This window comes from Phlebotomus papatasi, chromosome 1, assembly GCF_024763615.1.
Source record: "Phlebotomus papatasi isolate M1 chromosome 1, Ppap_2.1, whole genome shotgun sequence".
Classification (NCBI taxonomy): Eukaryota; Metazoa; Arthropoda; class Insecta; order Diptera; family Psychodidae; genus Phlebotomus; species Phlebotomus papatasi.
This window is the reverse complement of record NC_077222.1, coordinates 18,242,811-18,264,669: the sequence shown is the minus strand read 5'-3', so window position 1 is coordinate 18,264,669 and position 21,859 is coordinate 18,242,811. Positions and strand designations below refer to the sequence as shown.

Sequence of the window (21,859 nt, the reverse complement as noted above, 5' to 3'; positions counted from 1 at the left end):
TTTCTCCCAACACCACCCCTTCCCCCCCAAAACCATGTTTTTGCTAGAAAACGCGTCGTGCGATTATTTTCATATTTGCATAGGGTGGCGGCATTACTTATAGCCAGTCTATACTTGTGGCCACCTCGCAGAATTTTTTTCAATTTTTTCACACAAATTAATTTCGAAGAACCACAAAATTAGGAAAATTTGATTTGCTATCATTAAATGAAACTTTTAAACTGATTTACTTTTATATTTTGATTGAATTTTAATTATTTTGCTGGAATTATTTCACTGATGCGCCCGACGATTAAATATACGTGAAATTGTTAAGGAATTTACTAACGATCTCACAATTTTCGCTGACTAAATTTTATATCTTCAATCAAAAATATTTAGCACTATTTTTCAAAATATGTTTTCTTAGTAACTATATTTTCTATTATCCCTTGATTTTGTTGATTTTTAAAACAAAAAATGTAAAATAATGACCAGGCCATAAGTTATGACCAATTTAATAAGATTATTAACTTGTGGCCACAGTATTTGACGTGTAGCGCCCTCACAGATATTTCGTTTAGCCTTAGCGAGTTGACAGACACTCGTGTTATTCTGATTCAGTGAACCTGAGTTTTCTAGCAAATAAGGTAAAGTACCCTTACTCGAAAGGGTTCCTCTATTCGACCGGTGTGTCAATTTTTGAATATTTGATGGTGAATTTCGTCAATTTCTATGAATTTGTCACTGATTCGTATTATTCATGGAATAATTGACCTATTAATGTTAGATCATACACAAAATATTATAGCAAATATAAATAAATTGAATAAATAATTCTACCGGTCGAATAGAGGAACCGGTCGAATAAAGGGTACTTTACCTTATTTAATAAAATTTAAGGTATGTGTTGAAATTGTAACATAAAGTTGTTTATAAATGAGTAAAGTGTGTGGTTGATTTTTTCCCTGAACTTGTATTTTGTTGTAAATAACCTAACTTTTTCTCTTTTTCCCTCTTATAGGACAATGAAAAATATGATTAAAATAAAAGCGAAGCCCTATTATTGAACTGAAAGGATGCAAGGGGTTTTGAGAAGCATTGAGAATGGAATGACCACGACCAAAGTATTCCAGTCATTTGAACTGTATCACAATCCCCACAAAAACACTGTGTTAAAGTCTCCGGAAATTCCCCGAGAGAAATATTTGATCATGGAGGCTTCCATAGTGCCCAAAAGAGGATAGACACAGGAGGATATTGTGAAGTAGATGAGATTGGCAGACAGGTTAGATTACTGACCACAGTGCGGAGAATCAATGTTAGTAGTCTGCTACTATTATGAAAAAAAATCTATAAAAAAAAACTTGTTAAAAAAATAATAGAAACCTATGAAAGTGTTTAAAATGCTTTTCTTTTCTTTTGTATTAAAATTATTTTATTACTAAGTTTGTTTAATATCATTTGAAATTGCGGCAATAAGTTATTACACGAGTGGCCATAAGTTCGTAAAAGAGGCCACAAGTGATGAATTTTACATGGTTGGGAAAATTACATATTTTCCGGAGTTTGAGGGATTTTCCTAGTGAATTCATTTGAATATATGGAAAGAAACAACATGAAATAAATTATTCTCAAGATTTTGCTTTAATTGGTCAAAAATATCAACAGCTGGAAGGAGATATGTCTTTAATGTGGCCATAAGTTATGCCTGCACCCTATGCTTTAGGAATTACGCAGGCGAACAATTTGCCATGTGTGAAAATATCGTTGTATCATTGTGGGAAATGAAGACGAAGGAGAAACCAACCGTCAAGCAGTTTTGAAACTGAGCAACTGAGCAACACTTTTGTAAAAGTGAATTTGTTAAATCTTTATGAGTGTTCAAGTGTGGCTACCAGCGAAAAGACGCGTGTAGAAGTATCCCGAGAAAAAAAGCGATATCTGTTGAAATAAGCCCTTTAGTCGATTCGAATCCATTGTCAATAGTTAGTTTAGATTGCCTTTATTAGTAAAATAAAAAGTTATCCAAGAAAGAACATCGAGTTTGTGGAGAAATCTCCAAGATAGACTTTCGAGCATCCAGCCGGCTACTTTGCGTACTGCCGTGAAAGAAAAGGATAAAAGAGTTCCGGCGTCTCAGACTTTGGACCCATAGAGTGCAGCGGAAGAGTCTTTTGGACAACGAGCCTGTTGTGGTCACTCGGCCGAGATCGAGACTCCTCAGGAAATTGGTCAATTCGACCGGATTGTCTATAGATGATTTTATCCATTTACAGGTTTGTGTAATCACCGAGGGGTGCGTTATTCCACTGTTGGAATACCTCTAAAGGTTTTTATTATTACACACAGGTTAGTTAAGAAGCTCGAGGGGGTTTTCATTTCAAGAGTAGAGTACTTTTAACGAGTCTTTGGTCATTATTCAGGTTGGTAAAGCCCACAATCATTCTTAATAAAGGTTTTTCAAGGTCAAAGGTTAAAAAAGCCTCTACAGAGGGCATTTATCAGACGAATGGGGTCTGTTTGGAATCGTTGAAAAGGTCTTGGTATTTCCGACAAAACTGAACCGGTACCAATCGGTAATGAACCGGCTATAAACCGATAAGTAATTTTTGTCCGAAAATCATTTTTGTTACACTTAAATTTATTTTGTGGGATCCTTCGAGTGATTTACAAATCGGTTGAAATCGGTTAAGAATCGGTAAATGGAAAATGATGCGAAAGTAAAGTGCCCTGAGTTGCAATTTTCGCAATTCTTTATTTGTAGGGTAAATGTACCAAATTCCGGACAGCATAAAATTCCGTCCAGTTTTTTCTTCCTCAAATTTCCATGAATTCTTAGTTTTTGCATACTCTGGAGATCACACAATGTAAAAATAACAAAAAAATTCGCTTCGACGAACAAGATGAACCGAAAAAGACATTGGAAGAATTCCGAAAGGGGCAAGGAACTATGAGAATGAGGGTGGTCGAAATAGACCACCTATGATATTTTTTGAGGGATTGCATCTAAATCGCATTTTACAGAAATACTACAAAATCTGGTAATTATAAAAAGTTTTGACTTACCTATAGCTCACAGTGAAAACTGTACTCTTTGTATTTGTGGTGTCCTTCCTGGTAACTGTATTCTTTCCATGATCAAATATATCATCTAGAAGATCTTCCATTTCAGCATCTTCACACTCCATTAGCGACGGAAGTTTAGTCTTCAAAGCTGCTGAAGAGATTTTTTTTATAAAATCTTCTCAAAGAAAAAAAGAAAGCTTTCTTACCATCTGCATATGGGACATCCTTGTTAACCGTTGAACTCTGCATTGTTTCAATCTTAGCCAGAACGCACTGCATCACTTCACTGTCTACGACATAATCGAGCGAATCATCCATTGAACCACTATCCACATTGGCCAATTCCATCGGCGTACTCCCACTGAATCCCTCTTCAAGATCCCCCTTGAAGTTCCTATCAGTCTCCAGGATGTCCTGAAGGAGGCAGGTAATGGCATGAATAGCCCATGGTTGTTGCTGATCTTCCCACACGGCAATCCTGATCAATTGCTGCAACTGAGCTGGAGTTATGATCTTTGACAGTTGAATGGTTGATCGGCATGATGATACGAGCCTGGCAATTATTTTGCACGCCAGCAGGAACAGATCCATATTGCAGGTGAAATCCATGCCTAGAATCAATCCAATCAGGCCACGGATGACAATAACCGTATTCTGAGGCTTGATGGCTCGTAGAGCTCGTTCAAAGGGTGATTCATTGGTATCCAGGAGGGAATCTTTGGGCACAACTGGAGGCAGAGGAGTCGAAGCAGGAGTCGTGGGAGTTGCTCCTTGACTCGTGCTGGAAGTTGACGATGCCGGTGCTGATGTTGAAGCCGTTGCTGTTGCTTTGGACATTTTGAATTTCACCTTGGACGATGCATCAATCAGATAGGTTGGAAATGTCTTTCCCTGGACAGTCTTCTTCAGGAAGATATCCTTAAATGTCGAATCCTGCTTCTGTGGCACATCAAAAGTCGGCATAATTTGACTCTGCATGAGGAAGGGATTGTGAGAGAGGGCAAATTGGGAATCATTGCTGTAACTTGTGCTGGGAATTTTATTCTGATAGAATCTCTTCTTGAAGGACCTTGTAAATAATCTTGTATTTCCAGATCCTTGATTCTTTGCCCTACTCATGTCCACTTCGCTTGACATAAAATCCCATCGTACTGATGATTGATCCTTCTTGTCGCCACAGTCATCGAGGCAGACAGAAAGGAACAATAGCAACCATCCAATTAACTGAAGATCTGTACTTGCCCAGTGACAAAAATCATTTCTTCCATCCTGATCATCATCCCCTCCGGCAAATTCCATGCGAAAGTTATTTGACAATGGAGCCAGAAATTTGGCCAGAGTCTTCAGTATCGCATCAATCACTGTCACTCTGCACGATCCCATCGTAATACTCTTCCTGCCCAGATAAGTCAACAGGAAGAATACTCTATCCTGCGGAAATATCCGACTATTCTGCGATGAATACCACACAGTAAAGATATTGGCAATAAAATCTCCCCACCATGGTTCAAAGCAGCACATCTTCACGAGAAATGAACATGTGGCCAGTTGCATGTGAGTATCACTGGAGATTACCAAATTATTGAATATCGTCTCACATGCGTGCTGATTGAAAGCCACAGCCATTGCATTGGAATTCAGTGTGCCAAATTCCACCACAAAGTGCAGTAGTGCCTCAATCAGACACTCACTGAGCACCCTCAGTTTATCCGTACAAATCTCAGACATAGTTAACCGAGGAGCATCCTTTGGATTAACCGGATTCTCTTCCAAAGCTCCCTCTAACCTCGCTATAACATTCTTAATCACATTGAGTTGATGCTGAAAGGATATGCAATCGTCATAAATGGTGATGATTTTCGAATGATCCGCCAGGGAATCATCGCATTCCTTCACGCGATAGAGATAGGCTTGCATGTGAGACATATTGGATGCATCACTGCTAAGCAGAGGATCCAGTAACTCTATTAATTTGCTACTGGCCAAGCTATAACGACAGTGTACATCTTCAAAGAGCGCATGGAGAATAGTCAGTTGAGCCGGGAGATTTGATGTCTTTGTCCTGAGGTATTTGGACACTGCAAACACATACATTTTTTTTTGTTGTAAGAAAATCATGAGATTACCATAAAATCGCTAAAAAGTGTCTTGGGTAGATACGAAAATGGTTGGTGTCTGAGCTCAAGTTTAAAATTATTGGTGAAATTGCAAAATACAAAATACGTGTAAAACCATAAAATAGGGTAACAGACGCATTAACTTTGACAGAAGATTCAACATATTAAGTTCATATTTTTTTTTTTTGAAGAGAATTACATAAATTTGCTCCTTGACTCTTCTACACTGAGAAAAAAAGAGGCTGCGATTAACTTTTTTTCCTCATAACTTTAACACTTTTTAGGTGTAAAAATAAATCAACATTTTTTAATGTTAATTTTACACCCTTTTAAGGGTAAAATTAACATGAAAAAGGGTAACTTTAACCCCCAATACACCTAAAAATGGTAATATTTACACCGATTTTGGATCAATACTGCAGGGTAAAGTTAACATTTCCGGAATGTTATTTTAAATTTCTCGGATTTCTCTCAGTGTTGAATGCTACTGTTTAGTGAAAATTCTTTAGATATAGGGGAAAGGCTCATAATTTTGTCCAGTTTCTTATTTTGGACACTTTGAGGGTAAAATTGGACACTAAAAATAAATTGATTAAAATTATGGATTTTTATTCCAATATTTGATGAATAATGAATTCTATCTAAATATTTGATCTTTTTGGAAGATTTTAACACTAAATACGTTAAATTTTAAATATGATTTGAGGTGAAATTGCTTTGTTGAAAATTCTGTGTGAGCAATTGCTTACGAGAAATATGACAGAACTTCGTGTTTACATCAATCTTATTTAGCTGTGGTGAAGTATTAACAATATTTCTTCGCTTTTCTTGAGTGATATTATTGAATATTCATTGAAAATTGTGTTGATTCACGTTAGTAATGATTTGTACATTTGACCTGAAGTGAGATTTGCCTTGTGAATTAGATTTTTCGTGTGAAAAATGAGATTTTTTTTAAAACATTCACCAGTGAGGTGATACTCCTTATTTTGGACAGATGTTTTTCTCACGAAATTTCGTGAAATTTTAGCTTTTGTGATGACTAGGTTGGACAAATGCCTGGAGAAACAAAGGAGCATCATCTCTACGAATGAGATGTAGCGAGAAAAGCCTTGAGAGGCTCCCGGAAAGGTCAGGGAATGAACGAATCCGAGTATACTTGGATTACCGAAGTCAACTCACTTTTGATATGGAAAGTTTCCGGGCTTTTTATGACATTCTACGTTTTCCTTACATGAACAGGAAGAGGACTTGGTAAGATTGGTTCATGAAATGAAGAACATTGGGCATCCTGTTGAGGCGGATTAGCTGTCCAAATTAATAACCAAGTTGACCAAAATAAGAGCCAAATTCACCTCTACATATCAATTCATTTTTAAACGTATTAAAACTAATTTTAGTAAAAATAAGACGATAAATTGCTTGCTAAGTTTCTAAACAACCCTTCTGAAAAGAGAGTAACAAAAAAAGTCAATTAGTATTGAAAATATCCCACTTCAAACTTGGAACATCGATGCTTATAAGCAGACTGGACCAAATTATGAGCCTATACCCTAATTTGAAAACTTCTTAAATACAAGAAAACACACACGCGCGTAAAATGCTTCTATTGGAAATGAATTAATCCAAATGGAGACAAGGGAATGTTTCTAATTGGAGACAAACAGTGTAAGTAAAACCGCGACGAAAGGCTTCCAAAACCTTGTTGAAAACTGAGTGTAGGATTTGTTCTTATTCCTGGTCCTTTCTCCTTTCCCATTTGAAACAATAAGAAAATCTCTCCAAAAAAATCACATTTCCAGGGTTTCCTATCGAAGCATTTGCAGACACTTCATAAAAACACTTTTTGTTCACGAAATACATAGGTAATTATTTCATTTGAAAACTTCACGTACCGTTAACAATAAATTTTCGCGGGGTCTGAAAATTTCCGCGGATTTTCTCGTGGCACGAATTTTTTGCGGATTTTTGCGTGACGAGTTTTTTCGCGGATTTTCGCGAGTCGTGAATTTTTTTACGGATATTCGCAGGGCGCGAAATTGTCGCGGATCTTCGCGAGACGTGATTTTTTTCGCGGATTTTCGCGATTCGCAATTTCTTTCGCGGATCTTCACGAGCCGCGAATTTTTTAGCGGATTTTCGCGATTTATTTCGCGGATCTTCGCGAGACACGAATTTTTTCACGGCTTTTCGCGGGGCACGAAATTTTTCGCAGATTTTCGCGGGCCGCGAATTTTTTCGCGGATTTTCGCGGGCCCCGAATTTTTTCGCAGATTTTCGCCATTCGCGATTTATTTCGCGGATCTTCGCGAGACGCGAATGTTTTCGCGGATTTTCGCGAGACGCGATTTTTTTCACGGCTTTTCGCGGGGCACGAAATTTTTCGCAGCTTTTCGCGTGTCGAGATTTTTTAGCGGATATCCGCGGGTGACGTATTTTTTCGCGGGTCGCGTATTTTTTCGTGGATTTACGCGGGGCGTATATTTTTCGTAGATAATGAATATCTCCGCGAATTCACACGGGTCGCTGACTGAGGTTCTAAACGGTTGTAAAGTTTGAGGCTTCTATCTCTCATAGTTTCCGAGATAATCGACTTTAAAGATTTTCAGACACTTTTATGCATTTCTCATCCATTTTTTTTTCATTTTCAAGTGAAATTTTGCACATATCAAGCCTGAAAGGGGCTCTAAATGGATGTAAAGTTTGAGGCCTCTATCTCTCATAGTTTCCGGGATAATCGACTTTAAAGATTTTTAAACACTTTTATGCATTTCTCATAAAATTTTCCTCATTTTCAAGTGAAATTTTGCACATATCAAGTCTGAAAGAGGCTCTCAATGAATGTAAAGTTTGAGGCCTCTATCTTTCATAGTTTCCGAGATAATCGTCTTTGAAGTTTTTTTTAAACATTTCTATGCTTTTCTCTTCCAACTTTCCTCATTTTCAAGTGAAATTTTGCATATATCAAGCCTGAAAGAGGCTCTAAATGGATGTAAAGTTTGAGGCATCTATCTCTCATAGTTTTCGAGATAATCGACTTTAAAGATTCTCAGATACTTTTATGCATTTCTCATCCAATTTTCCTCATTAATAACGATAATATGTTACATACAGTTTAAGAATTACAAAGTTTGAGCCCGAACTCACGAGGTCAGATTTCACCTCGAACCATAAAAGCTGAGAATGTAAAGAATCTTAGCTTATTACTCAACACCAATATAAATGTAAAATGTGTCTAGGGAAAGTTGACTGTGTCACTGAAAAGTGTCTTAGCTAAAAATATTTTGATAGAAATATTGAAAAATAAACTTACATGGATCAGCATAACTCTCCGACTCCATCACAATTGCGTGCCCAAAAAATGTTCCAATAGGAATTTTGCATCTTGTAGCTGACATCCCATACCTCCCCGTAATGGTGATCTTCATGTAGCGGAACACAGGCGGTGGCTGCAAATCACTCAGCACCAGAGTCTTCGAACCAATATCCGATGACACAGCCAGACGAATACTATCAGACTCTTCTTCAAAGCACCAAATATCAATGAAAAGTGACACAAGATCCTCGCAGGCTGGTATCACCAGATCCGTCAGCATTATGGGCATCCCAAAGTCCAGCACAACATATCTCCTTGCACCCGAATGCATCCTATCAATTACAATCATCTGCTTAGGCGGAAGACTCAGGAGTTTGTGCCAAGGCAGAATGCTATTGCTCTCTTCAGTCTCATCCATATACTGTTGCATCTTCTCAGCCAATGCCTTCATCTTTGTCCTACTGTCGAGATATGGTGAATCCAATTCAACATCCATGCCCAAATCACTTCCCATATCAATTTTGAGAATTTTAACTAATCTCTTCATGTCCTTCATGGACTTTAGTGGATCAATTGTTTGATCTTTGGGCTGAACACCAGATACACATGACATCACATCGGCATACAATTTCTGTGTGGACTCCTTGATTTTGTGCTTCTTCAGGGCCGAATAGAAAATTTTATCCACAAGATTATTCTTGACAACAACCAAAGATTCATCAACCCCATTTTCTTGCTTTGCTCCATTCGCTTCCTTGCTCTTGGACGTATCATTGGGAATCTGTTCGACATTGTTGACAGTTGGTGTCTCAAATGTTGCCTGAGCTGCTGACATTGAATCCATATTCTCCAGCCTTGTGGCTTCCGATGCACCAATGCACGTATAGTGCAATGGTTCAACCTCCAGCAAACCCTTCAATTGATTCCCAATTCCACGCTTTCGCATGTGAAAAGGTAGCATCTTTAGCTCTGATCCGTCATTTGTGAAGAAATTCTTAAGATCAACCCCTTGAGATGGATTCTGTGATGTTGCAGACTTTATGATACTGGCAAAAGTTGCCGGAAGTGCCGCATATTTGGCCGATGTTGGCAAATCAGCATCAAAGAGTTCCAATTCAAAGGGCAACCCATACAGACCAAAACGCGATCTCAAGAGAGATGAATAAGGATTAAATCTATTGCTCATCTCCTTGGCTACACTCAGAAGCAGTCTCAGGCATTCACTTGCAATGGAATTGTATGATTCTAAATTTGAAGTACCACAGATCATCAGAGTAAACCATCTGAGTGATCCTGCGTACTTAATATTGGTAATATGGGGGAAACATTCAAGGATACCATTCTTCAGAGCTTCCTCAAAGGTTGAATTGGGCGTTTTCTTGTATTTCATGTTGTGAGCTCCTCTGAAGAAAAGTTTAACAAAACAAAAACACATTTGTAACACCTATAAAGGGTACATTTTCCCAAAATTATTCTAAATGGTCTCCTATTCCATTTCAAAAAAGAAAATTTACTTCGTTTCTTCGATTTTTTATTCTAAATTTTCAAGAAATGTATTTAATTCGAAAATTGGTAAATGTTGTATTCGTAAATAAACCTATCAGAATTTGCAATAGGCGAACCTGGGGCAAAATGTAACAAATCGAATATTTTTTTGCTGGCTAAGACTCAATAGGTTTGTCATTCGAACATTCCTTTAGGGAATTTATGCTAGAATACTTTGCCGAAGACAATTTTCCTTGAAGGGATTATAATTCTTTTCGAACCATTTTCTGAGAGTTGATTTTTCGGAGATTTTTAAAATTGATCGGTCAAATAATATCAGACATAGACATAGGGTCTCGAAGTGAAATAAATATCCAGCTGACATATCGTCGGTTGCCTCAGCAACTGTGCTAACTGCATTTGCTTTGTGTCAGCATTCGTTGTAAGCAACGCATCGCTGCGCGGCATTTGCAACGAATGCAGACACAAAGCAGATGCAGTTAGCACAGTTGCTGAGGCAACCGACGATATTTAAAAAGGAAATTTCGTTCTCTATAATTTTGTGAAAGATCAATTTTCTCTATTTTAACTAAAAATGTTCTTTTCAAGCCACCTTTTAAAAGCTCTTTTCAGCTAGAACTGTCTTCGCTAGGAGGCCAAAAACGAGCTGTTTTTCGCGACTTTTCCTTTACTTTGGAAGACAAAGAATCAGTCAATATTCTTGAAATATTTGCTAATTTGTTCCAAGAAATTAATTTTTTTCGAAAAAATATCCAAAATTGCTGACTAAAGGCGAAGCATGAAAAAAAGTAAACTAAAAATATTTTCATAATTAAGCTAAAAGAACTTGCTGAAAATCGTAAAATCGGAACTTTTTTCAGTGTTTAAAATTTTTTTTTTGATAAAATTTTGACTTAAACATGTAAAAAATTCAAAAAAATTTGTAGGAGTTTTTTTTAAATAAAAAAAAGGAATTTAACTTTGAAGGGAATAAGCCTTTATTCGTTTAATTCAATCAAACCCGAAAACCAAAACAAAAAAAAACCGAAAAACCCGAAAACCAAATTCCAAAACAAAAACCCGAAAACCAAAATCCCGAGTAGTCAAAATCCTAAAAGGGATGAATTATATGGAGGATTAATATATGGAATAATGTGTGTCTACCTTCAACAACAGGAAATAGTATTGTGGAACTAGCTAGAACACCTTCAATAATTCAAAATTTTGTCTTTTTGGGATATTGGCCTTTCTGGAGTTTGATCTTTTCGGGATACTGGCTTTCGAGATCTTAGGGTTAGGGTTTCTGGCGCACGGGATTTCGGGATTTCGGTTTTTTGAGATTTTAGCTTACGGGATTTCTGGATTATGGTATTTGGATTTTGGCATTCGGGATTTTGGTTTTCGAGAGTTTGATTGTTTTGGTGGTTTTGACTTTCGAGATTTCGGGTTTTCGGGATTTCGGTTTTCTCGTGATTTTGGCTTTCGGGATTTCGGTTTTCTCGGGACTTTGGCTTTCGGGATTTTAGCTTTTCGGGAATTTGGCTTCAGGATTATGGCGTTCGAATTTTGGCATTCAGGATTTTTGTTTCTGGGAGTTTAATCGTTTCGGGATTTTGGCTTCAAGATTTTGGGGTTTGGGTTTCTGGCGCACGGGATTTCGGGTTTTCGGTTTTCTCGGGATTTTGGATTTCGGGATATTAGCTTTTCGGAAATTTGGCTTTCAGGATTATGGCGTTCAAATTTTGACATTTGGGATTTTGGTCTCTGGGAGTTTAATCGTTTCGGGATTTTGGGGTTCGGTTTTCTGGCGCACAGGATTTTTCCTTTCAAGATTTTGGTTTTCTTAGGATTTTGGCTTTCGGGTTTTTAGCTTTTCTCGAATTTGGCTTTAAGAATTATAGCGTTCGGATTTTGGGTTCTTACGATTTTTGCTTTCTGAATTTCTGTTTTCTCGGGATTTTGGCTCATTCGCTATGTTAAAATATCGGGATTTTAGCTTCTTGGGATTTTCACCGGAATCCAGGCTATCTAAAACAATAAAAAATTTGTATTTCTTTTGATTTTGTAACTAGGGGATCCCCCCTTAAACAGATACGGCGAAAAATGCAGACAATTCGACTTTTTGAAAATAACTTGAAAACAAATTTTTAGTTGAGATATAGAAAAATAGTTTAAAAAACAAAGTTTCAGAGGATGAATTTCCTAAAAAAAATATAGGATCTAGACAACAGGGCAGAGTAGATTTTTGCTTTTTTTACTGAATGTCTTTTGTTATTTTTAACCCGAGAGGTCATTGTTGAGAAAAGAATTTCTAGCAAGAAAATTCTTCTAAAAAATTAGAAATAAAAGGGATTCGTGTTCAATAAACCCGAATTCCTTTAAATATACTCATTGCGTCACAAATTTTGACAAATAAGTTGGTTATTATGGATATTTTCTGAAAACAAAATATTTTAAATGCAGGGCTTAAAAGTTTCATATTTTTAAGTGTCCTTATTCAGGCTAATTAAGATTTCCTATAGAAAAATTTTCTCACTATAAACTTGAGGTTTGTCAAAAATATTTTCAAATGTTAAAATTCACTCAATTTATCTTGAGAAAAACATGATTAAAAAAATTTATACTCACTCTAAAGCCACCAGAATAATCTTGACGCATTTGTGAGCCACACTCCTGTTCCCATATAGAATGCAATTCTTGATAAAATCACTCAAATGCATCTCCATAATTTTAATGCAGTCTTTTTGCAGTGAATGCACATCCGGAAAGGTACTTTCTGTATTCTTAGGCGATCGATATCGTGCCATTCTAATTGATACGATCCACAATATAATATCCAGTGATATGTTTTGTGTCATTGGAACACTAGAGTCACAAGCCATCTTCAGCAAATTCACAAGAAATCCATTGCTTTCGAGCATTGCACTACGCTGTGAACGTTCACTAACCATCCGACACATTGGATTAGTGCTACGCACAGTGATTGATATCTCATGGAGCCAGTCACATCCTAAAAGAGAAGCATGATGCAGTTATGCCTGCCAATGCAAAGCTAAATTTCTCTTTTTATTTCATTCAATATTATTTAATATTCCCAAGAATCTTTATCTACTCTTAGATTCCCGTTTTCCATGAGAAAAAAAACATAACCAAGTATCTACGTTACAGATTAAGGCACATTATCTTTTTTTTCTGGTTAATAGTATAATTTAAAAAAAGAGGCGAATCATCATATTATTAATTAATTATTAATCATCATTATTTATTATCATATTATTTTTAATTATTAATAAATAATAATCATTAAAAATTCCAAATAAAAAGAATATAATAAAATGATAATTCCTCTCTTTTATTCCCATTACATAAAAGAATTTCCAATAAATTCCCAATTAATGTGAGAATTTAATTATAAAATCCTTTTATTATCAGATTAATTCATAAATTTTGCGCATTATTTTTTATCCAATTTCGATTATCGAAAGTAGGGTAAAGTGATACTTTTTCACAATCAATCCAACTTTTATCACTTTAACCTAAAGTAAATTAAACGAAAAACAAAAGTATTTGATAAATAAGAATATTTAGCCCATAAAAGATCTGGTAACAAATATTTTTTATCCCTGTTATCCCTGTTCCTAAATTTTCAGAGACAGCTTGGTCTGATCAATTACTGGCAAATTTTACGGAGAAATATTCTCGCGGATCATTATGAGTTTAATTGGGGCAAAAGGATCTTACACGGTTTTCAGAAAGTAGGTTTAGTCCAGCCCAATAAATTAATCACAAAGTTGCAAATAGATTTTTAATAATAGAACTTATTAGATCATTTACATTTAATATGCAAAGTCGAATTTTTTCGAGAAATCTTATCTTATAAAACATTAATAATGTTAAGCCATATGGCTAAACCTTAGGTCTGAAGTAAAATTACCTTAATTAGTAAGTTCGTCTATCAATGCTATTGGGGCTATTTACACCGCCGCATTAGATTAAGATTGAATTGTCCAAAAATCGGATGTTGGAACACTTTATTCTTAATCTAATGCGGATTTGTAGAGGCCTTCAATGACATCGTTTAGATTACCGCCTTAAATTGAGACTGAATTGTTCCAAAATTCGATTTTGGGACAATTCACACACAATAATTTCCCTATATCATACAGAAAATTTTCTTTTGTCCTAACTCCTAACAAGCGAAAATAATTTTCTAAAATTAATTTTCCGAAACAGAAAATTTTCATTCGTTCCAGCAAATGAAAATACAAAAAAAAAATTCTTTCGCCTCAACAAGCGAAATTAATAATTTCTCACATTTTGTTTTTACGGGATTTTGGATTTTCGGAATTTCGGTTTTATCGGGATTTTGGTTTTCGCTATTTTGACTCATTCAGAATTTTAGCTTTTCTGGATCTTTGCACTCTCAAGATTTTGGCGCATTCAAGATTGTAGCACTTAGGGATTTTAGCTCATACGGTGTTTCAAAGCTTTTCGGATTTTTTATCCATTCGAAATTTTAAGTTTTCGGTATTTCGGCTCTTTCGACATTTTGCCTCATTCGATATTTAAATTTTTTGTGATCCTGGTACCCTCGGGATTATTCAGGTTTTAAGCATTAGGGGTCTCAGTTTCTAAGAATTTTAACTTTCAGGACTGGTTCTTTCGGAATCTTGGTTTTCAGAATTTTGGGTCATTCGGTATTTTACGTTTTTGGGACTTTGCCTCTTTCGGAATTTTTGTTTTCAAGATTTTGGCTCATTCGCGATTTTAGTTTTCGGGGTTTTGGCCTTTTCAGGATTTTTGAAATTTTCCGCATTTTGGAGTTCGGGATTATGGCATTCATTATTTAGATTTTCTTCATTTTGACAGAGTCCAATAAAAAGATACAGGACAGTAGGAAACCTAGGGAATAAACGGTGTAAATTAGGGTCTTAAGATATTCCGAGTATTCCTTATAAGAAAACCTTCGTATCATTTACACAATCTTTATTATTGTTTCATTATTGGCTGACCTCAACAATTTTTTTTGTATAACGTTTTTTATATATATTTTTAAATAAAAGATCTTGGAAACCTTTAAAAATCAATAGTTCATTTTAAATTAAATCTAGAAAACGTATTTATCGTCCGATTGGGACAAACTTGGATTACATTGGAAAAGTCTTAAAGTCCCTTACAAGTTTGAATCTGTTTCAAGTGGATTACAAACTGTTCATTTGGGCCCGAATTGTATAACTACTACGAGATTTCGAGTAATCTTCTATATAATCAAATATATTTTTTTAAATCTGTTATAGGCCGATAAACATAAAAATTAGCGTTATGCAAAAAGATTTGGTGGCGAGTTCAAATTCATGAGCACAATGCTATTGACATGGATTACACTCTTAAAAACTTGATTGAAACAAATAATTCGAAATTTATTTGGAGTATAATAGCATCCGAGTCATGAGTTTGAGCATTTCCCAAAGCTGTGACACTTTGTTATCTGTCCCTATTTATATTTGATTTAACAAAAATTGTTAAATCTTGTAAATTCTTGTCAAAAATTCAATAGAAAATAATTCTAATTAACTCATGAAATCTTTCGGCTCGTTGTTTGTAACTTAAAAAAAATGTGAGTAAGAAATTTCAAGAAATCATTGAGATCTAAATTTTTTCTTTTATAATTAACCCCACTACCAAAAAATTATTATCTTTCCACACATTTCCTGTAAAAATAAATGCGCAAGAATTTTTGAATAAACCCAACTTGTGTTTTTATAAATTAAATTTCATCTTAATTTTACAAATAAGATTACTTCCAACCATGCGATTTGTAAATTATTACCTATGTAGAAGGAATTTTTATCAGACTTTTTTGATGATTTTTCTTGGAAAAATGAATAACTCTCATTTGTCGATTTTTTACTTTTACTACGTGTTTCATGATTGGGAAATGACAGGTAGCGTAATATACCTTTTTTTCTAACCGGCACTAAAAACAGAAAATTCATTTTATTTGCCATATTAATGTGTGTAGTGTGTGTGTGTGTTTTTGAATGAATAAGATTTTGAAAAGAAGAAAAATAAATTCACTGAAAAAAAGAAATTATAATGTGGATAAAATTGTAATAATACTCACCTCTAGTCTTTCCCTGACTATCTTTGGACGGATCATTCATGGTTTTGATGTGTATCAGATAGTTACGTCCTTTTGTCCTAAAGAGCTTTGGACTTGTCAATGTTACTGTTCCGCCCTGTTCGCTCAAATCCATACACGAGGATAATTCAATGGGTCCTGCCAGGATTTCTGCATTGTGCGTTTGTAGATATTCCACACTCAAGACGGGATTTTCTAATTGAAGAAATTGATCTTTTCAGAAAAGTACCCTTACAAAAGTAGAATATCAAATCGTGATACTTAAATTTCTTTTCTAGATCTTTTTTAATCGAAAAAGTTTTAATTTAATGGGGCAAAATATGGTACATTGTAAAACAATTACCGCATTGAGAAAGATATCATAGCTCTAACCAAAAATTAGTTTTAGGTAACGTCTATAAAGATTTCAATACTAAGCTAAATTATTTTGTATCAATCGTTTGCAATCGTAAAGGAATAAACCATTCAGAATTAGTTCTAATCTGAAATTCAACTTTCCTATTGTTTTATCAAACAGCTTCAAATATCGTCCAATTTGAGTGAAATATCGGACACATTGCAATTAAAATATAGAATTATCGTTCAATATTAAATGAAGTGTTTTTGATCTGAATATTTACTCTCTTAAATATAATTTAAATTAAGAATAGTTTCATTATTATATCTCTGTCATACCTTTTAGGTCAGGAAAATTCCGTTAAATTAAAATGCATATCTTTTTCTTTTCAAACGTTTTCCATATGTTCATCTCATTCTTTTTCACTTAAAATTAGAATAAAGTAAATTAAATATGGGGTATTGTTTAAAAAAAGAAGTATGCAAAAGAGTAGGATATTTATGCAAACAATTTCAGAAAGAAAATGATGTGAATTTCTATTTAATAAAATTTTCTTGATCTAAAAGGTATGCCAGAGCCATTAAAATTTCAGTGTGAAAATGTTTTTTTTAGAAAATATCGACCAATATTATTGACCAAAAATATTGTCTTTTGGGTTTATAGATTTACAATGAAAATCCCCAGGCTTATTACATTTTTTTTTGCAAAAATAGCCATTTTGTCTGAGGTTATGTTTCTAATATCGTCCGTTTGTCATATTTCTCAAAATTCTACAGATTCTTTTTTATTTCTAGGGCGCACAGTGCCTGAACAAGAAAACGTCACTTCTACAAACAGAATGCTGTAAAAAATCTTGAAAGGCTTTCGCAAAAGCAAGTCAAAATGAATTTGTGTACGGTATTTCATACAAGGTAGATAATGTTACTAATAAGGCACTGTACTACCGATATACTCGTACTATTCAAAACAAATCTATATTTTTTTATTTATTTTTAAATCATAGAAAAATGTGCCAGATTTCAAACAGCTTGCAATATCAGACACTTATATGGTTTCAGTAAATTCAGTAAATTTTACTGAAATTTTTTTATAGGGGGAAGTGAGTCACTTTTGAAAGTGGGGTATCTTTGAAATTGGGATTTTTCACCTATTTTTAAATAAAATTGAAACTTATAGTGATATAATTTAGATGCACAAACAGATTGAGAAGCTAAATTACATTATGATACGGCTCAGTTCCACTTAAACATAGGAGAAAAAATCTAATTTCAAAGGTGCCCTACTTTTAAAGGTGGCCCAATTTCCCCTAATACGAAATAAGAAAGAAAAGACCATCGATTTCGAGAACAAGAATATAAAATCATTGAAAGAGTTCCGACAGGGCAAGAGGCTTGAGAGAAACTTGGCGTCCGATATTGCAATCAAACCATCATATAAATTTTATTCTATTTTGAATGTAACAAGAATTACTTTCAGAGAATATAAATATGCTAAGCTACTTTCTGTAGTTGTAAATAACATTCCGGAAATGAACATGACAAAATTCCAATTTGTATTTCAAAGATAACGTTTCAAACTTGGGACTTTGAGGTTTATTTGCAACATGTCCGAAATTTGGCACAGCACCCTATTGAGAATTATTTTATAAAATGCAAAGATGATAGGTTACTTTTCAAAATTACCAACAGTTTTCATGTAAAAGTTTTTTTTTTTTTACAAAAGATCAGATTCTATTGAAAACACGGGACTCGGGACATTCATGTTAATATGCAATCTGTCCGAAATATTACCCAGTGTCCCTGATTAGGGGAATATAGGCATGGTTCGCACAGAATGAACCTTCAAACGATGCGAATTTTCTCTTTGTTTGCAAACAGCTGACTTACCATTTCTCATCTCGTTTCGTGAGCTTAATAATGAGCTATCTTGTGGCTAAGAAATGACGAGCTAGCTCTTTGCAAACAAAGAGAAAATTTGCGTTGTTTGGAGGTTCACTCTGTTTGAACCATGCCAACATTCCCCTAAATGCTTTACAATGTATTTTATATTAAATTCAGAAAATAAAGGACATTGTTTTCGGTGTTACATGAAGTCTATGAGAATCAGACGACAGATCATCTGTCCAAAATTACTAGAAGAGTGTCCGGAATTACAAGCAAACTGTCCAAAATTACAATTAAATTCATGTCTATGTTTTATATTCATTTTTTTAAATTATTAAATTCTTTTTTAGAGAAACCAAAGACGATAAATTACTTTACAAAGTTCCAAAAAACACTTCTGAAAAAGAATTAACAAAATACTTCAATTTGTATTGAAAATATTGCAAGTGCTTATATGCACCCTGTCCGAAAATACAAGTACTTCTCTCACATTGAAAATTGAATAGTTTTGTTTTCTGACAGACAAAAAACTGAATATTGGAAAAGATCCTGTGTTCTTTAAATTACATTCATGAGTTTTTTTTCAATTTCTGATTTTTATCAACCGATATCATTCTGATTGAATTAAAAAACGGAATTATCTAATGCACTTTAACATTTCAGAATATTCATAGTTCGTCTAGTGTCCGCTGGTGGCGCTCAAAAACTTTTTATTTGATTTTTAAGGAAAAATGGATAAAAAAAAATCCAGAAAAGGTAATAAGGATAACGGAATTATCTAATGCACTTTAACATTTCAGAATATTCATAGTTCGTCTACTCTCCGCTGGTGGCGCTCAAAAACTTTTTATTTGATTTTTAATTCAAAAATGGATTAAAAAAGGATCCAGAAAAGGTAATAGGGATTTCAAACTTACCTGAAGTGTTGAGATTGAATTCAACGTTCTCATCAACCGGTGCATTTCCAACGTTGGTATTTGGTGCCTTCATTCTGTACCCAAATCCACTGGAAAATTGCTTTAGAAGTGTAATCTGAATGGCAGGTGGATTGCTACACTGTGGATAGAGATTGAACTTGAAATCAATGTGACCCAGAGAAGCTTGCTTTGGAAGACACAATTCAATCAGATGTTCATCCCAAGTCGTTGCATCATTGTGCAACCGCCAGGTTTTGGTCAAGTGCGTATCATCTCCGGGTTTCAAATGTTGCGGATGCCTCCGGACTTTCTGTGCCTGCACCAATTCACTCCAACAAACTGGCACTTCGGCTGTGTATGGTGTTAGCATCTCATCAAATTCCGTCAAAGCATATGCTACTTTGAGATCATTCATTGTCAAGTCATTTTTGTGGGCGATTAAATTAGTTCCTGCCTCGGTCTGATGAGCCGAATACCCGGCTGTAGATGTTGATGGAGCTGTGGATTCACTACTGGCAGTCTTTTTGTGCGTCACACCACTCACATCTGACACCACAGAATCATCCGAAAGGGAAGAATCGGAAACTATAAAGGTTGTATTGTGCTCCTCATGCTCATCACCGGAATCAGCTTCCATGTCGTAGAATGAATAGAAATGCAGGGATCCCTTTTCTGTGCATCCACACATCCTTTCCAGACTCTTGCAATAGGTGGCTGAGACAAATTTAACCCCATCGATACTGGCTTCGGAAATTGTCCTGAGTGTCGACAGTGCAATTAGTTTCAGCGTTCCATCCATGCATGTCATCACAAAGACACCATCTTTAGTCTCTTGCGAATTCCCTTTGCGTTCCGTATCATAACCCGGTAGCATGCAAATCTCCAGTGGAGTTGCATCTTCGAACAAATGCCTAACACAGTGAGGAGTTTCATTGAGAAATCCATCTTCTTGGATCTTAAACAGAATCAACTGTGTCATATTCTCAACTTGACAGAAATTCTGAGATTTTCCAGCTTTCGTCGTCGTCACTTCCTCCTCTCCAATCTCCATCTGTTCACACTCATCTTCACCAACGTCTCCCATCTCACTCTCTGGACTCTCTGGCTCCTTCTGACCATCTCTGGTCATCTGTTGCCTCAACACAACCAACAGATACTTCTCATCGTGCGACGGAATGATGTCTGTAATCTTATACGAGTCTGACGCTAGTGACTTGAGGGAAATGCACTGAATAGGAACACAGTTAATATCATCTTTTTGACTCTTCGGCGGCAACTTCACGCTACTCTTCACCGGAGGCGATGCCCCAAAATCAATTGTCCCATTTCCCGTTGTCTTCATCTTAAACTTCCCCGGAGGATAAGCAGTTTCGAGGAAAAATTCCTCCACCATCATTTCCGTCTTACCCTTGCCCCCTTCCGGAATATTATCCAAATCATCAGCTGTACTCATATCCGTAAACATCTTCACAGTATCCCCCCCATCGGATCTCTCCGGTAACTCAATACTCTTCAACGAAGACTTCTTCATGGCACCACCATCCTGACCATGTGGCGACTGAATTGAATCCAGAATAATTGGTTCTTCCGCTGGAGGTTTTTCACTAACAGCATCCCTCTCACTGTCCAGAATGTCATACAATATGAGAAAGAGTTCCTCATCATCCTCCTCACTTTCATCCAACTCCATACAATTGCTGGGTATCTCAATTCCATATTCACTACTTTTGGCCTGATTCTCAATATTCATGGCCATCTCCTCACCCCTCACATCACTCCCACACATCTCACTACCCTTCGCCACAATTCCACAGCAAATCTTTGTGCCAATCATCTTCTGCCTCACACCCAATGGCATCTTCTTCGTCATACCCTCATCCACCAATCCACATGCCGACACTCCCGGTACTCCTCCTATTCCCTGCTCAGTCGCATAGAACGTCCCAATGGCATTCAATTCAATGTCAATCTTTGTGAACTTCTGCAGCACATAGACACTGTGCGACTTCACCAGATTCTCCTCTCCACTAACCCGAAAAGTCAGCATCTTCTTCAGATTTCTCTCAATATTCCACACACTGACTTCTCCACTGATATCCCCAGTACACAGGATGTTCCTGTCATCCCCACGGGACACAATGCTAAAGCCACTGGTAGCAATTGCTGGACTTGTGGCATAAGTCACTGACAGGGGCACATTCTGAGTGTACTCACCCTTGACAAAGGGACACGTTGGCGAATGCCTCTCGTGTTCACTCCATGGCTCATCTGTCTTCTCCCAGCACACCAGGCATACGCTACACGTGAAGCACATGGCACGATCATCTCCCGTCTCACCGGGCTGATGATAAAAACCCGCCTGAGCCATTTGATCCGGAAGGGCCCACCTTGAAGGCAAATTGAAACATGCCGTTTTTAGTTACCCTAGACCAAAACCTATTTTAACCCATCAAAATTTTCTATATAGTGCCACTCCAACAGAGTAAAATGTGAAAAATGACCAGTGATAAGCCCAGATAAGCTTATGGTAGCTGAGATTCTTTACAGGTGACCTCGAAATGCGTGCAACTCGGGGTGCTTGCAACTCGGAATGCGTGAAAATTCGATTGTGAGT

At 36.0% G+C, this 21,859-nt stretch overlaps 1 protein-coding gene across 3 annotated transcripts in view; it reads right to left on the bottom strand.

Moving 5' to 3' along the window:
• Positions 1 to 21,859, bottom strand: part of LOC129798011 (baculoviral IAP repeat-containing protein 6) — a 54,297-nt gene that overhangs the window by 22,006 nt on the left and 10,432 nt on the right. The window contains exons 4-10 of one of the 3 annotated variants that reach the window (XM_055840941.1): positions 19,246 to 21,632; positions 16,091 to 16,303; positions 15,797 to 15,943; positions 12,595 to 12,976; positions 8,479 to 9,884; positions 3,255 to 5,126; positions 3,049 to 3,199 (exon numbers count right to left, since the gene is read on the bottom strand). In XM_055840941.1, the coding sequence (XP_055696916.1) occupies positions 3,049 to 3,199; positions 3,255 to 5,126; positions 8,479 to 9,884; positions 12,595 to 12,976; positions 15,797 to 15,943; positions 16,091 to 16,303; positions 19,246 to 21,632 (6,558 nt within the window). The remainder of the gene's footprint in view (positions 1 to 3,048; positions 3,200 to 3,254; positions 5,127 to 8,478; positions 9,885 to 12,594; positions 12,977 to 15,796; positions 15,944 to 16,090; positions 16,304 to 19,245; positions 21,633 to 21,859) is intronic. The other 2 variants (XM_055840942.1, XM_055840943.1) reach the window with 2 other exon arrangements.